At 41.4% G+C, this 17,469-nt stretch overlaps 1 protein-coding gene across 2 annotated transcripts in view; it reads right to left on the minus strand.

Annotated features, from left to right (window-relative positions):
• CTNND2 (catenin delta 2) overlaps positions 1-17,469 on the minus strand; it is a 1,103,557-nt gene that overhangs the window by 183,553 nt on the left and 902,535 nt on the right. For both annotated transcript variants that reach the window (XM_040262515.1, XM_040262516.1), the window contains one exon: positions 15,076-15,259. In XM_040262515.1, coding sequence (XP_040118449.1) covers positions 15,076-15,259 — 184 coding nt within the window. The remainder of the gene's footprint in view (positions 1-15,075; positions 15,260-17,469) is intronic.

Here is a 17,469-nt window from a genome sequence, read left to right on the forward strand (position 1 = left end):
ACTAAGGTCCGTCTAGTCAAGGCTATGGTTTTTCCTGTGGTCATGTATGGATGTGAGAGTTGGACTGTGAAGAAGGATGAGCACCAAAGAATTGATGCTTTTGAACTGTGGTGTTGGAGAAGACTCTTGAGAGTCCCTTGGACTGCAAGGAGATCCAACCAGTCCATTCTGAAGGAGATCAGCCCCGGGATTTCTTTGGAAGGAATGATGCTAAAGCTGAAGCTCTAGTACTTTGGCCATCTCATGCGAAGAGTTGACTCATTGGAAAAGACTGTGATGCTGGGAGGGATTGGGGGCAGGAGGAGAAGGGAACGACCGAGGATGAGATGGCTGGATGGCATCACGGACTCGATGGACGTGAGTCTGAGTGAACTCCGAGAGATGGTGATGGACAGGGAGGCCTGGCGTGCTGCGATTCATGGGGTTGCAAAGAGTCGGACACGACTGAGGGACTGAACTGAACTGAAGTGAACTGAACAGGATGCTTGGGGCTGGTGCACTGGGATGACCCAGGGAGATGGTGTGGGGAGGGAAGTGGGAGGGGGGTTCAGGATTGGGAACACATGTACACCTGTGGCGGATTCATGTTGATGTATGGCAAAACCAATACAGTATTGTAAAGTAAAATAAAGTAAAAAAAAAAAAAAAAAGATTCGCCTTCCTTTTAAAAGAAGTCCATATTTGCAACCAAATTATAGTTTAAGTAATTAAAGACAAATTTTAGCTAGATCCTGTACATTTTAAAAATTAAGTGAATCAGAATTTTCAGAAATAAGTAATGAAAACTTTAAGAAGGAAAAGCATGATAAGGTATTTTATATTAATCATTTACACTTAAGGTGAATTCAAACTCTTTCTCTAGCTTAGGGAAATAATGTTTTGGGAGAAATGATCTCTACTATTTCATGGAACATAAATGCCAGGAAGAACCCAGTGAAATTATAGTTAGTTTTCTTGGGGGCACAGAAAGGTCTTCAGAAAGAAATGAAAACTGAAGTTTTTTTTTCCATACTTTTCCTAATAGAAAAGATAAGAGAAATGCAAAGTCCTGAACAGGAGAGAAAGCTTCAGGGCCACAAGATGTAACAATAAACCAACTAAAAGCAAAAAGCTTGTTCAGCCATGAAAATATTGGGAAAAAAAAAAAAGATATGGCTTTCCAAGGGATGATTTAGGAAAAGCACACTGCTATTCATCCAGTTTCGTGGTAGCCTAATGGAACTCAAAGGCATCAGGCTGTTTTAATGACACTGTCCATTGCTTTCAATGGCCAACTCCATAGACTGTGTCTAGCCCCTACTCTCATGCCTCATGCATACCAGAGGGCTTGTTGTCGTTTAGTTGCTAAGTCGTGTCTGACTTACGCAATGGACTATAGCCCACCAGGCTCCTCTGTTCATGGGATTTCCCAAACAAGAATACTGGAGTGGGTTGCCATTTCCTTCTGCAGGGGACCTTCCCAACCCAGGGATTGAGCCCGCATCTCCTGCACTGGCCGATGTATTGTTTACCACTGAGCCACAGGGAAGCCTACCAGAGGGCTTATCACATTGTAAAAAGAATAGATGTTGAGAGAATACAACTTGCAGTCAATATAACTAACTCCTCTTGTTTGGATTCTCTACCACCAAGCGACCTTCTGATCCACGTGTGGCTTTTGAGTGGCTAGACTAGAATGAACAAAAGCACTGGCAAAGGATTAGGCTTATGGAACATCCATGAAATAATACAAAAGCATCACTGATCGATGCCAGCTGTCCAGCGGCTATGCCCTGAAATCTGTTACTGTTTGCCCTTCTGCAGAGACCTCACCTCCCATGGATGATCCCGGTCAGTAACTGAGCTTGGCAGCAGCAACAAGGCAAGCCCATTCCCGGGAAATGTGGGACTCCTTGGAAGGATGGCTTGGGCTCAGAACTCTCCACTGGCCCCTTAGGGTCTAAGACATTTCAATCACGTTTCCTCTCTCCCTCCCCTTCTTCCACCTTCTTTCCTTCCTTACTCCCTCCTTTCCTTCCTTTCTTCTTCCCTACCTCCTCTCCTTCCTTCCTGTCTCCCCTCCTTCCTTCCTTCCCTTGGGGTCAGACCTGCATCACGGTTTCATGGCTCCAAGCCCCTCTGGTTCCTGCCCAGTTTTCTTCTCAGGTATTGCCCCTAATTAAATATTTCGCATGGATTCTAATTCTAACGTGTCACCTGCATCTCCAAGCTAGTGTACGCTTCTTATGGGATCCCAGCTGAGTCAGCATCATCTCCTCTGTGTAAACAAACACGTGTGTTCTTCAGCTGTTTGTCATCTCTGGCTTATGAAATATGGTGAAGTGGGAAGAACCCAGCTGTAGCATTCTGCATCCTGGGGCTTAACATCACTGTTCAATCTCTCACAAGCAGTGTGACTTGGGGTAACTTCCCTGGAGAAGGAAATGGCAACCCACTCCAGTATCCTTGCCTGGAAAATGTCATGGACAGAGGAACCTGGTGGATTGCAGTCCATGGGGTCACAAAGAGTCCGGCACGACTGAGCGACTAACACACAACACACGATCTTGCCCTTAGGGGTATCAGCTTCTGAGTTTGTAAAATAGGGTAAGAATTCCCACCTCAGCAGACTATTGGGACAACTGCATTAATGGTATGCAAATTAAAGGAGCACAGTACATGATGGGCTTGACTCACTGGAAAAGCCCCCGATGCTGGGAAAGATTGAGAGCAGAAGGAGAAAAGGGCAGCAGAGGATGAGATGGCATCACTGATGCAGTGGACATGAACTTGGGCAGACTTCAGGAGATGGTGAGGGATAGGGAGGCCTGGTGTGTTGCAGTCCATGGGATAGCAGAGTCGGATTGGGCAACTCAACTACAACAACATGCGTAGCGTGTTCAGTCATAGCCAACTCTTTGTGACCCCATGGACTACAGACCACCAGACTCCTCTATTCAAGGAACTTTCCAGACTCCTCTGTCCATGGAGTTTTCCAGACAAGATTACTGGAGCAAGTTGTCATTTCCCACTCCAGAGGATCGTCTCGACCCAGGGATCAAGCCCACGTCTGCGGCATCTCCTGCACTGGCGGGGGCTTCTTTACTACTGTGCCATCTGGGCTTCCCAGTAGATGCTAAAATGAGCACTGACTTCCTCCTGATGGTCTTGCAGCTTGAAGGTCAAGTTTCCTAACATGTAAAGACAAAGGCCAGGACCTAGAGCCTGTGGTGTTCAAGGGTGATGCCTTCCTTGTGGATACTTCCTTTGGGGATGGTGTTTTTTTGGGGATTCCAACTTGAGGTCAGCTAGCAAATACCCTGGCCATGATTTACTTTTTTTTTTTAAACCATTTCATCAAGGACATCTAGGCCAAACCACTCCTTTATAGCCATGGTATTTGACGCCAAGATAATGTAGCCTAGTTTCCCTCAGGACAATGGACAAGACATACCAAAGCTAAAGCTCAAATCAGATCTCCTAATTTCAAATCAAAGGTCATTTCATGTACATTCAATAATTAGGATTTAAGATGAATAGATTTTTCTAAGATTCCTCTTTGTTAAATTACTGATTTCATCAAAGTATAAGAATGAAACATAGTTCAGTAGGTAAACCCCAATTCAAGAACAAATTCACTAATTGGCTTTTAGGATTCTTATGTTGCTATATAATTTCTTGAAGTTACATTAATGACAATGGAAAAAAGGAAAAGTGTCTGCCTGTAGCATATTTTTATGATTACTTCCACTTGAAAATAGAGACAAAAGGCCAACATTAGCTTATTTTTTTCCCCTGGCTGAGAAATAAGCTTGATCTTGGTTTTATTATACAATAAATTACAATATGCTTCACACTGGTCAACATGACCTTGCTAGAAGAATGTTTTATTAAAACTTATTTCCCAAAGTGAGAACAAACAGTGAAAGCCAACTATTAAGAGTTTTATTATCCGCTGAATTATGTCCTTCCCAAGCTCAGATGTTAGATCTTAACTCCCAGCTCCTCAGAATGTTACTGCATTTAGAAATAGTCTTTGAAGCAGTAATTAAGATAATATGAGGGTTTTGGCCTGGGCCCTAATCCAATATGACTGGTGTCCTTAGAGGAAGAGGAGATCAGAGCAAATAAGGACACGGCCAGAAGGTGACCACCTACAAGTTGAGGACTGAGGCCTCCAAGAACCAGCCCTAACCCTCAGAACTGGGAGGCAATAAATTCCTGTTGTTTAAACCACTCTGTCTGTGGTGCTCTCTTATGACAGCCTGAGCAAGGTAATAAGGAGATAAGCCACCACCCCCTTCTGATCAGGCGGGAGGCAGTGAGCTTGAAGTGTCAGGGTGAACCATGTGATGCTGGAGGCCCATCACCAATGGAGCTGCAGAGATGGGCTCCTAAGACCCCCTAGACCTTCTGCCCCCTGTGGATTCTGTTCCTATCGTTCAAAGAGGACCTTCATCGCTGAATCAGGGCTCAAGAAAACCACTCATTCTGCAGCTGAAATAGACACACCGATCAGGAGTGGAGGACTGCTCAGTTGCTGGAGGAGCAGGTGTGGTTGACGGAGGGTGGGTAGGATGAGTGGCGCCACGTCTGTTCTCAGCATCCGCATGGACTATGCCCTTCCCTTTTCAGTACCTGAGCGAGAGTACTCCGTTCAGCAGCAGCACAAGACTGGGATAAATTCAGGGCTCATGCTACAAGATTTAAACATACTTCTAAAAGCAGATTCTTTTTATTAGATGCCTGATACTGGCAAGCAGCTGAATGTAAGGTAAAAATAATAACTCCTCTTCTTTCCAGCATCTAATTCAAGAGTAAACCAGATAAAATAAATTTCCTAGGCGCTTTCTAGCCAGAGTGTGATTATCACTGGTATTACTTTGTGATGGGGTTTTCTCAAGGTCACTCCAGAATTAGCGGCACCAAGGGAGCAAGCGTTCATCCATTATATGGGTTAAAATGACTAATTGAGGGTCTGAGTTTAATTATACTCATAAGCAAAGGCACAGTGCAGCTCCTTTGATGGCCTTAATAACATTCCCCTGTACACAAAGATAGATGGGAAAAATTAGGGTTGTATATTGTTGTCCTTTAGGACAAGATGCTGAAGTGGGAATAGAATAATAAAAGTAAAGAGATGGCTCGGCGGCACTAGGAAATGAGCTGTGGATGTTAGCAACGCCAGCCTTATGCAAATACTTCAGCTGGAGATAAAGCCCTATGTGCTTGCGACTAAATGTAACACAGCCAGACAGTAAGGCCCATCTGAGTTGTCGTTTTGAGCAGGCAGACTTTTATAAAGTAAATAAAGGATACTCAGGAAGGTTTTATCTGCAGTTCAGGATGAAATGATGATCAAGGACATGAAGGGAACATTAGGATATTGATTTGTGATATTTTAAATGGAAAAACGCAGTCATGCTTTGCACTAAATCCTGAAAGCATTCATTCTGTACTCAGCCATGGGAATGGAATGCCTTAAATGAGACTTAAGTCATGTCACACGCTCTGTGTGAGACACAGAATGACTGAGGACTGTCACATGTGCATGCTAAGTCACTTCAGCTGTGTCCGACTCTTTGTAACCCCAAGAATTGTAGCCCTCCAGGCTCCTCTGCCCATGGGATTCTCCATGGCGTGGGGTGCCATGCCCTCCTCCAGGGTATCTTCCTGCCCCAGGGATCGAACCCGCGTCTCTTTTGACTCCTGTACTGGCAACTAGTTTCTTTACCACTAGCGCCACCTGGGAAGTCCATGGGCTGTCATGGTACCCAACAAGTTCAAAGCCAGCAAGTCCTCGTGACTTTCCTCATGAGCATGCGCGTGTTCAGGTGTGTCTGACTCTTTGTGACCCCATGGACTGTAGTCCACTAAGCTGCTCTGTCCATAGAATTTTCCAGGCAAGAACACTGATGTGGATTGTCATTTCCTACTCCAGGAGATCTTTCAGAAGCAAGTTCTAAGTCAGGAGGGAAAGAAAGGGCGGCTCATAAATGGGTAGAAACCATGAGCCTCAATTCCTCACGCTGGGAGATGCTTATTTAACAGCTGTCAGTCAAAATGGTTAGACCTGAATGTCTTTGGCTGATGCATCCTCACCTGGCCTTGCAGAGCCAATTCTGCTGCAGGAGGTGAGTTGCTGTGAGCCTGAGCTATGGAGGGGAATGCCCTTGGCTTAGAGAAGAATGACTTTCTGGACTTCCCTGGTGGCTTAGTGAATAAGAATCTGCCAGCCAATGCAGGGGACACTTCGATCCCTGGTCCAGGAAAATTCCACATGTTGCGGAGCAACTGAGCCTGTGGACCACAACTACTGAGCTCGTACTCCACAAGAGAAGTCACTGCAATGAGAAGCCCACACAGGGCAACAAAGAGTAACCCCTGCTCGCTGCAACTAGCAAAAGCCCACAAGCAGCAATGGAGACCCAGCACAGCCAAAATAAATAAAATTTTAAAAATAAAAAAAGAATTGACTTTCTATCTGGATCTGCCAATACTGGCTCGGTGTGTGGGAGCTGTTTGGGGACAGACAGCCTCTCTAAGTTATTCACTCCTTTTCTCTCCTTGGGCTATATCCTCAGGTGCTTCCTGTATTTGGCGGGGTCTCTGGGTTCCTCACTAGGCTGACTGTATCAGGTTCCTAGGGCTGCCAGAACAAACTGCCACAAAGTGAAGTGAAGTCGCTCAGTTGTATCCAACTCTTTGCAATCCCATGGACTGCAGCCTACCAGGCTCCTCCGTACATGGAGTTTTCCAGGCAAGAATACTGGAGTGGGTTGCCATTTTCTTCTCCAGGAGATCTTCCCAACCCAGGGATCGAACCCGGGTCTCCTACATTGAAGGCAGATGCTTTACCATCTCAGCCACCAGGGAAGTCCCCCCCCCCAAAAAAAGGCCCCCCAAAACAAAAACCTGTCACAAACTAGATGTCTAAAAACTACAGAACATTATTCTTCCATAGTTCTGGAGGTTAGGAGTCCAAGATCAAGGTGTCAGCAGGGCTGTGATCTCTCTGAAGACTCTGGGGAAGAATCCTTTGCCTCCTTCTAGCTTCGGGTGGTTGCTGGCAGGCCCCGTCATTCTTGGGCTTACAGCTACATCACTCCATTCTCTGCCTCTGTCTTTACATGGCTGTCCTCCCCCAGTGCCCTTCTGTGTGTATAAATCCTCTTCTCGTAAAGATACCACTCACTAGACATAGGGTTTACCCTAATTCAGTGTGACCTCATCTTTTTTAAAAATATCATTGAAGTACAGTTGATTCACACTGTTGTGCTCATTTCCACTGTATAGCAGAGTAAGTCAGTCACACATATATATTCTTTCTCATTTTGATTTTTCACAGGATACTGAATACAGTTCCCCGTGCTCTACAGTATGACCCTGTTGTTTATCCATCCTATATATAAGAGTTTGCATCTGCTAATCTGAAACTCCCAATCTGCCCCCTCCCCACACCCCTCACTCCTTGGCAACCACAAGTCTGTTCTCTCTGTCTGTGAGCTTCTCTTTCATACACAAGTTCATTTGTGCCATATTTTAGATCCCACATATGAGTGATATTCAGATGGTAAAGAATCCACCTGCAATGCAGGAGACCTGGGTTCGATTCCTGGGTTGTGAAGATCCCCTGGAGGAGGGCATGGCAACCTACTCCAGTATTCTTGCCTGGAGAGTCCCATGGACAGAGAAGCCTGGCAGGTTACAGTCCATGGAGTCGCAAAGAGTTGGTCACAACTGAGTGACTAAGCACAGCACATATGGCATTTGCAGTGTGACCTTATAATTTAATAATTATATCTGCAAAGACCCTATTTCCAAATAGGGTCACATTCTGAGGCTTCAGGTTGACACAAATATGGGGGGACACTTATCCAACCTATCCCAAAGGACACTTATCCAACCAGTTCATCCTAAAGGAGAACAGTCCTGAAGGTTCATGGGAAGGACTGATGTTGAAGCTGAAACTCCAATACTTTGGCCATCTGATGCAAAGAGCTGACTCATTTGAAAATACCCGGATGCTGGGAAAGATTGAAGGTGGGAGAAGCAGGGGATGACAGAGGATGAGATGGCTGGATGGCATTACTGACTCGATGGACATGAGTTTGAGTAAACTCCAGGAGTTGGTGATGGACAGTGAGGGCTGGAGTACTATAGTCCCTGTGGTCGAAGAGTCGGACACGCCTGAGTGACTGAACTGAAGTGAACTATCCAACCTACAGCAGTGACCCCAGGCAAAATAAGCTTGCCCACAGGCACAGCCGGACTGACCTTCACTAGTGAGCCTTTAATGTGTAGTTGGTCAACACACATTCTGGCTGAAGGTGATGATTCTTGCCAAATGTTATAGGAGGGTATTTCATCACATGGTGTGCAGTGAACCAATCACAGGTACATAACTGAGTCAATTTCAAGGTCTACATCACCTGACTAAGGCCACAGGAAAGTGGTTTCCCTGGAGGAATCCTTAAGCATAAAGAGGAAAAAAACCCAACACAATAACTTCATGAATAATTAAGTCCTAGGCTGTTCTAACATCTTTTTATATTTATTTTAAGCCATATTTGTAAATTTTTAATTAAAAATTAAAGCTTTAATTGAGCAGAATAGGAACAAAAGACAAAATTTAAAAGGAGGAGAAACAAGGAGGAAGTCAAGTGTTGCTGTGTACGACTGGTCGGGGGGAGGATGCGGGCTATGAATTGTAGCCCTCCAGGCTCCTCTGAGCAGAGACGAAGCCGACCCCTGGCCATCACCCCCAGCTCTGACACCTGAGGCCCCCACCTGCCACTCCCTCCTGGAACCCCATAATCTATCATTCTTAACAACTTTCTCCTTCAACAAAATTTAAGAGAAATTTTTTTTTTTCCATTTCTATCCTCTTTTCTTAGTGATGGGTAGATACTTCAGAAGCAATTAGATCAGCTTTTAAAAAATCCAAAATGAATTTTAAGTGGAAGAGGACTAAGGGCATTATCTTTTCATTTTATATTTTATATGTGCTTAAATTCTGGCTATGTCAACATGACATGCCATCTTCCCATGAAGTTTCACCATGCCTTTTTAGAAAAGGCAAAGCCAAGGGGCTCTTCTGTGTAGAATGTTCCCAGTGAGTGCGTTCGAAGCTTGAGACCGGTGGGGTGGACACCGCCACTGATTTTGGTACAACAGAGGAAAGGCTGGAGAAACTGGACGGAGACTTTTAAGACATTTCAATTTGTATAAAGACTGGACAATGTGAATGTTCTAGATCCTAGTTTACTAAGGTATAGGCCTTCTTTTTAACTTAAATTTTGCTCTGATAAGCTTTTCAATATTTAAGAGTGGTCAATTTGCATTTATAATTTTTTTTTTTTTGAAAAATAAATAGATGTACTCTTTCAGAATAGCAATTGCTTACATTTTTCACTTTGGCTTCCTGTCCTTAAATGACATAAATAAGTTTGAATCCTGCTAGGAACAAAAGTTGAGAATAATGATATCTGATAATGATCTGATAAATTTACTTTACCTATCATACGCTCTTACTGGAGTTATAAGATACACTGAGCTAGGAAACACTATCCCAGGAAAAGAGTTTAATCTTTTTTTTTTTACATTTCATTTTCTTCATATATTCTTCAAACTGTAGCTGTAGAAACAAGCCAAAAATATGAACTCACTTTAAGTCATCAGTAAACAGATGGAGGAGTTTAAGAACTGGAAAAATAATGACCACTGTATTATCTAGGACATGTCTTAAAGTGTAGTCTTTGAAAAAAAAAAAGATACTCATCATACTAATTGTTTAAATTAAAATGTAAGATAGAGGTGGAGACAGGGGACTTAAGTGGGGGTAGGTGACTAACTCTATGTGGGGCTCCTGTCATCCATACTCTGGGTCTTAGCAGAGGAGAAAAGAAAGTAAGAAATAAAGGGGAAGGAGGAGACAACTGACAATTAAAGGCAAAAGGGATATTGGCCAAGTAGATGCCACTCAGAGAACGTCAAGAAGCAAATTAGAAGACCCAGCTCCTGGGAGAGTGCTGTCCATTCTTTGGTCGGGTGGTTGTCTGTGTTGCTCCAGCACAGATCTACAATGGCAGCTCACTTAACCCTGCATTTCCCATCTGTGTGGTGTAGTGGGCGGGCACGGTCTGGATTAGGAGTCAGGATGTGGATGAAAATACTGGCTTCCTGACTTACGACACAGGACCTATTGAACTTATAATATTTATGAGAATGAATGATGTATGTGAAGTAGAAGCTCCTAGACCTTGGAAGTCAGGAATTTTGTGAATAAAACTGCTCCTCTTAATTTTACATAAAAATCGGCACACTCTGTAGAACAAATGCAATTTATTGTCCTTTTTCACAAGATAAACAGGGTCCTAAGTCATATACTTATGTTTTAGCCTGATTTCATGGAGTATGACAGTGGTGGTTATGACACATTGGAAAAGACTTGTAACATGCGACTTAGGCATTTTTATACAATTTAGGTAAATTTCAAGGGTAAAAAGATATGCAGATATTGGGAGGAAATGTATAAAAAATGCTAATGATGGTTATCTCTAGGGGATGAGGTTTATGGGTGATTGTTACTTATTACTTTATGCTTGCAAGTATTTCTAGTAGTCAGCAATAAATGTGTACTACTTGTAAAGTTAGAAAAGAAACAATAAATGTCTTTAAAAGTGAAGAAAAGATTAAAGCTATAAATTAATGGACCAGATCAAGGTATGCAAATGTTCATTTGCATACATAAACTCACTATATCATCTTCTTGGGCAAATTCACTGTATCATTTTTTTATATAAAATATATATTGAGTACATAAAAATGACTAAAAGAACAATTGCTGTAATTTTATTTTCTGCTTTAAGAAGCAGCAAAGCACCAAATTCTTTCTAAATATTGTGATAGAAAAAAAAAAAGTTTCTTGCAAAGGAATAAGCCCAGATGTGATTTATAAATTGAGATGATCTGCTTATTAATTTACACTTTAAGAACTATATTCAAATCATTTCTGCAGTTCCAGGAGGACTTTTGCTGAGCACACTGCATTATCTTTAATTTAGCTCAGTTACATGTGTTTCATATCCTCTTGTTTTGGGGGGGATCTGACTTATTAAGCCTCAGTTACATACAAATAATGATATGTGCCAGAAAACTTCTCTAACATTTAATAAGATATTGAAGCTATAATTTAAATAAGAATAACATGAAATGATGAAAATATTTCCAAAATAAAAAGCAGACCTAAAACAGCTATGGAGATAGCTCTCATAGCTACAAACCAGTGATGGTTAAATTTAACTGAATGGAATAAAACACTGATATTTACTTTTGTCTACAGGAGGCACCTTAAAAATGAAGTCTGCAGGGCAGCCCATAAATTCACAGCTCCACCTTTCATGTCACTGCTCCCCTCCCTACCTGCTTTTACTCTGTCCTGTAAAATTGCTCCCAGACATAGCTGATCATTATGTTCTCTTGGTAAAAGCTTCGCCATAGCTTTCTGCCCCTTAGAGATTCAAGTCTACCCTTCTGAGCTCTGCTTTGACAGCCCTTTATCACCTAGAATGAAACAACTAAGCGAGCTGCATTTCTTAAAGTCTGCTAGGTTTGCAGATTGCCCACAGATGCTGGAGTTAAGTCCCCCATGTCAGCATCAGGAGTGTGTGCTGCTCTTTCTGGCCTCAAGGAGATCCCAAAGCATTGACTGGTGAAGCCCTTTCTCTGCCTGACCCCAGTCTCATCTGGTTCTTGAAAGCTTTTATCACCACACTGGCTGAATAAGCCACTCCTTCCCCGGTTTTTCCTTCCTCAGGCGTGTCCAACTCTTTGCGACCCCATGGACTGTAGCCCGCCAGGCTCCTCTGTCCACGGGACAGTCTAGGCAAGAACACTGGAGCACGTTGCCATTTCCTCCTCCAGGGGATCATCCTGACCCAGGGATCAAATCCACATCTCTTATGTCTCCTGCACTGGCAGGGGGTTCTTTACCACTAGTGCCAGCTGGGAAGCCCCTTCTAAACTATCCTAATCATAATACTAGGGCTCACTGCATTGGCGTCATTGTCTTCCATGGGATTAGAAGGTTAAGACGTTGGTTTACTTTTGGTTCCCTGGTCCCTTCCTGGCACACAGCAGGCACTTAGAAAATGCCCATGGACGAAACTGAAAGGCAGGAACAGCATACAAAACCACTTCTTTCATGTAAATAAAGACCTTGGTTTTGTTGAAAGAATTAAGAATGTCAATATAACCTCACATAGTAAAATCTAGAAGCTTCCATTATGATATAAATATTTAAAACATTTTTTGTGTATTTTTCCAACACTGGTTCTAAGCAAATGGTAATAGAAATTTCCTGAAACCTTTCATCTGCTGAGTCTTTATTTGACAAATTTATTTTAGCCCTTTCCCAGAGCTGTTTTCTTCCCCTATTAGTCCAGTCTGCTCATTAATGTAGAATGATTCATAAACATATTTAAATAAGAGATTAAAAAATCATATTTCTTTCTACAAGAAGGGAAATGTAATGGAGCAGGACCCTATGGGGTCCTTCCCAGAACAGACCCTCATCCATGTTGCCCACTGGCCTTTTGTCTGTAGAAAGTGAAGTCGCTCAGTCGTGTCCAGACTCTTTGTGACCCCGTGGACTGTAGCCTACCAGGCTCTTCCATCCATGGGATTTTCCAGGCAAGAATACTGGAGTGGGTTGCCATTTCCTTCTCCAAGAAAAACTTTAGTCAAAGAATAAATTTAATCAGAGAAGCAAGAAGATGCAGAAAGAAAGGAAAACAGTCATACAAGACAAAATAATACTTTAGCCATTAAACAAAGTCAAGGACCTTTAGTTCCTCCTCAAGGACTATAGATAATATTCTGAACCATGTCCTCTGAGCTGTTTTGAAGATACTGAAACTTCCACCAGTGGGAGAAGTTAACAGTATGCTGCCCACAAGCACGTAGATCCCAGACCGGTTGGAACCAGAAGGTTGATGATGCTGACTCCAGATTACCTCATCACCAACCAATCAGAGAATGTCCATGAGCTGATCACGCCCTGCTCCTTCAGCACTCTAAGACCCCTCACTACCTCTTTTCAGGGTGGGGCACAGTCTTCAGGGCATTAACCCATTGTGGCGGCCTCTGCCTGGCAAAGCAATGCAGCTATTTCTTTCTACTCCACCCAAAACTCTGTCTCTGCCTTTCTATTTGGCACCAGTGAACAGAGGCTAAGTTTTGGCAACAGAAGGAGCTTAATGAATTAAGAGGGAAGTGAAATAGTCACCATATTTTGATAGACCTTACTTTGTCACTCGCATGATAAACACTGAAGAGTGGAGAAAACCCTAAACCTGGTTTCATGTGGGCTAAGAAAAGCCACTTAGGCTACAGGAAGCTCTTTCTGAAACAGATGTCAGAAAGACATCTTTTTGCTTTCTATGAGGTGGTCCATCCTGGCTTGAAGCGGAAGCAGCACTGGTCAAGCCTCTGTGTTTGTGAACTTGGCCAGATGACCTACAAAGGCGAGCAATGAACTTTCACTAGTCTGGTTTCTTCATCTGACTTTTATCAAATGAAGCTGAATGTTCATATATCAGTGGGCTTCATCCTTAAATCAAACATCATGAATATATAATTGCATTACTATGTAATTTACAGAGAATATTAATTGATGGAGCCAAACTGATCTTTATTAACTATATGTCTGCAATTGGTTCTGAAGCACTTCATTCCATGATCCTCACTGGGAACAATGACACTCTTTACAAGTCAAGGATGTTAAGAAAGGAAAACTACCTGTAATAGTTGCATATAACAGAAATAGAAAAATGAGGTAGAAAGGGTCAGAAATGCCCACAGTTTTAGCTTTGGAAGAGCTATATTTCTTCTAGTAGGGCAGGAGGTTTCTTAAGGATCATAGAATTTAAGAGGTTATAAAATGGATGTCTCAAAAGTGGGGTTTAGAGAACTGTAAATTTGGCTTATGGTGGAGCCTACCCAGAGAAATCATGTCAAAAGGTCATTATTTCATGACCTTGAGGAAAAGCAAAATTGTTGGAGGGTTTCCTGTTCCTGTCCATGAATGCAAGCTGATATTTATGGAGGCCAGCTCTCTTTAGCTCCCTTTATGCATGCACATTCACATACACACACACACATACCTCTCAAGACTGGAGGCTAAGAGTACTGTTATAAATATTCATGAGAACTTTATTATTAATGTCACTGAAGTGATTCTGTTTCTTCTCAGTTGAGACTGGCACTTACACCTAGAAGCTGATCAACTGTAAGAGAAGTGGCAGCTTTGAGGCAGCCCAGCTAAAGCAACTCTGTACGTTTTACTTTTGAAATATAGACTATTTGACTAGATATCTTAAACCACATATATCCCACCATTAAGTTAAACTGGCAGAGATTCCTCACTTTCGTACAATGTACAATATCCTTGGGAACACCGTTTCTAGAGATTAGAATAAGCATTCCTTAATTATTACATTCTTTTTTCTAAGACCAAAAACTAAACGGAACATGTAAAATATCTCAAGAGATTTCGATGATGAGTTTCGAAAAAACACATTGGGAGATAATTACAACACATTTGCTACTTTTATTATTTAAAAAAGACATTTCACACCACAGGCCTTATTAAAGAGCTATTTTTAAGAATTACAAGCTCTAGCAGTCACATTGAAAATTTTTTTAAAATAAAAATAGATACCAGAGACAGTTACTGCGATCCCTATGTGTTTGTCATAGACTCCTCCAACCAGTTGGTCGCCTGGTTATGTCACAACACTTGTTGTCAATCAAAAAAAAACTATATTTGGTTGTGCTGACAACATTTATTTATGTATTTTTTGCCTAAGATCTAAGAAAACATGTTAAATAAGTCAAATTCTGGGGTAGGTACAGGGCAAAGGAAGATGAATATATCTCTTCAGTACCGCATTAGAAATGACTTTTGCTAGCTTCTTGCACTCTATTGCCATAAGAATATTCTAGGACATTCTGCTCCTCAGCAAAACAGCAATAAAGTTACAGAAACAAAAAGCACCTGAAGACAGGAGGAAGTGACAATGATGCGGGACTCACCTTAGGCATCCAGTGGCATTTCGCAGCACTTGTGAGGAATGCAGCTGTATCTTCCGATCATCCTGAAGAGGTGAGTTTTCCCAGCCTGAGTGTGGGATAATCACCGCGTTGGTCAACACTGCCAGGGTGTCCTGGATAATTGGCATTTTGAGTGCATCGCAAGACGAGAGATTCCAAAGAACTCCTGCGAGATATACACAGAGTTTTGGATGGTCACCATTTTCCTTAATCAAGTTAACAGCGTAAGCAGGAGAGACTAAGATGGTGTAAGCACGTGTTCTAGAGCATGCCCTTCACTTTAGAGCATTTGTGTGAACCCATTACAAAAGTGCTATGCAAATCTAACACATCGGCAGAGGAACTGTAACATGATTATACTCATTCCATCATGGAGAGTAATTTAGGGTGAGAGCACCAATGGAATTGAGGATATCAACCCTGCTTCTATTCACAATTACTACAATGAATCCAAGTCCCCAAATTCAAACCAAGACCAAAAAGTTCCAAAAGTCCACTGAAATGGACTAATAAGACATCTGAAATAGACAAGGAAGACATCTTTGTTTTATCCAGGATCTCAACATGCACCTGTGGTCTATTGGATTCACTGAGTTTCCTATTGAACCAGCCATCATTGTGCAGGACCTTTTAAGGATCCAGTATAGGGTCTGGTGCTCACAGGCTCAACAAGGAATTAAAATTTGCTTTCACTGGTTCTGTTAGCTTTTCTCTTAAAACAATGCTCATGGAGGGCCTAGGGATTGTTCTTCCTTATGTAACAGCAAAGAGAGCAGTAGAAATGGAATAGTGTGTCAACAATAGACAGAGAGCTTAAAATGGAATTAATTTCAGAAAAGGTCTAAGAATTACATATACATTATAATATCACTTGAAATGCTTTTAAAATAATTGCTATTTTTATTGTTCAAAATTGTACACATAAAAGTAAAAAAAAAAAAGAATAATATTCTCTTTTCCTGTGAAAGACTGTATTTCTCCCAAGGCTAATGTAAATAATAGACATCATCACTGCAGATACTGAGAATAAAATATCATAGCTATCTTTAGAAACACAACTTATAGTTTACTTATTTAGTAACTTTTCAATTGATTTTTAAGTGAGATTGTGCTTCATCTATCATGTTGTTAATAAACAGAACTCACTTATTTCTTAAATTTGTTTTATTAGTTTCTTGCTTTGCTCATATTGAACTACCCAAAGGCATTAATACTAACCTGAAAATCAATGATATCTGATTAATAACTAAAATAATACTTTTAAATCAGTTCTACAAAAATGTGACTTTAGAAACAAACTTTTCCACTGGTCTTTCAAAAGAACATTTTCTGGGAATTTTATTTAGGTAAATGCAAGAGAAAAAAATGTTTTTGGTGCTTTGAATGTAAAAATGAATTGTTAGTACAGGGGGTTGTCTTGAGGGTGAATCCTGTCTGCCTGTTTTTGTAAATAAAGTTTTACTGGAACACAGCTCTGTCTGTTCATTTACATATTGTCTATGGCTGCTTGTGTCCTACAAGGGAAAAAGCTGAGATTTGGGGACCAACATAGTATGGCTCCCAAGCCTAAACAAATTACTATTTGGCCTTTCCTACTTGCCTCTGTGGTTAGTATATGGGCCATTTTCTATATACTTCTGTGTGCATGTTTGCATTGCCATTAGCATCCTATATAGAAATGCTTATTGGTGCACAGAAGCTGCTCAAAATACATTCTGACTTGAACAGATGTGAAATGCTAGGAGTATTATCACGTGCATTTATTTTGATTTAAATAATATATGAAGCTGCTTTTTAATTCATTCCATTAGGAAACATTTTACTGAATTTTGGATGATCAAAATAATCAAGATGAATACTTTCATTTATTCATAGTCTCACAACAATATTCTTTTCTCTATTAAAATAAATACTTCTCAGTTTTAAAAAAGCACATTTAAATGAAATTCCTATCTACTCCCAAGTTTGAGGGTAACTTTAAAAAATATCACAATAAAGGGTTTGCACATTTTTTTAACTGAAGTATAGTTGATTTGCAATGTTGCATTAGTTTTAGATGTACTACAAGGTGATTCATACACACACACACACACACACACACATTTATATACATATATATATATACAACCTAGACAGCATATTAAAAAGCAGAGACATTACTTTGTCCACAAAGGTCCATCTAGTCAAGGCTATGGTTTTTCCTGTGGTCATGTATGGATGTGAGAGTTGGACTATGAAGAAAGCTGAGAGAAAAAGAACTGTTGCTTTTGAACTGTGGTGTTGGAGAAGACTCTTGAGAGTCCCTTGGACTGCAAGGAGATCCAACCAGTCCATTCTGAAGGAGATCAGCCTTGGGTGTTCATTGGAAGGACTGAT

This window comes from Oryx dammah, unplaced genomic scaffold, assembly GCF_014754425.2.
Source record: "Oryx dammah isolate SB20612 unplaced genomic scaffold, SCBI_Odam_1.1 HiC_scaffold_20, whole genome shotgun sequence".
NCBI classification, from domain to species: Eukaryota; Metazoa; Chordata; class Mammalia; order Artiodactyla; family Bovidae; genus Oryx; species Oryx dammah.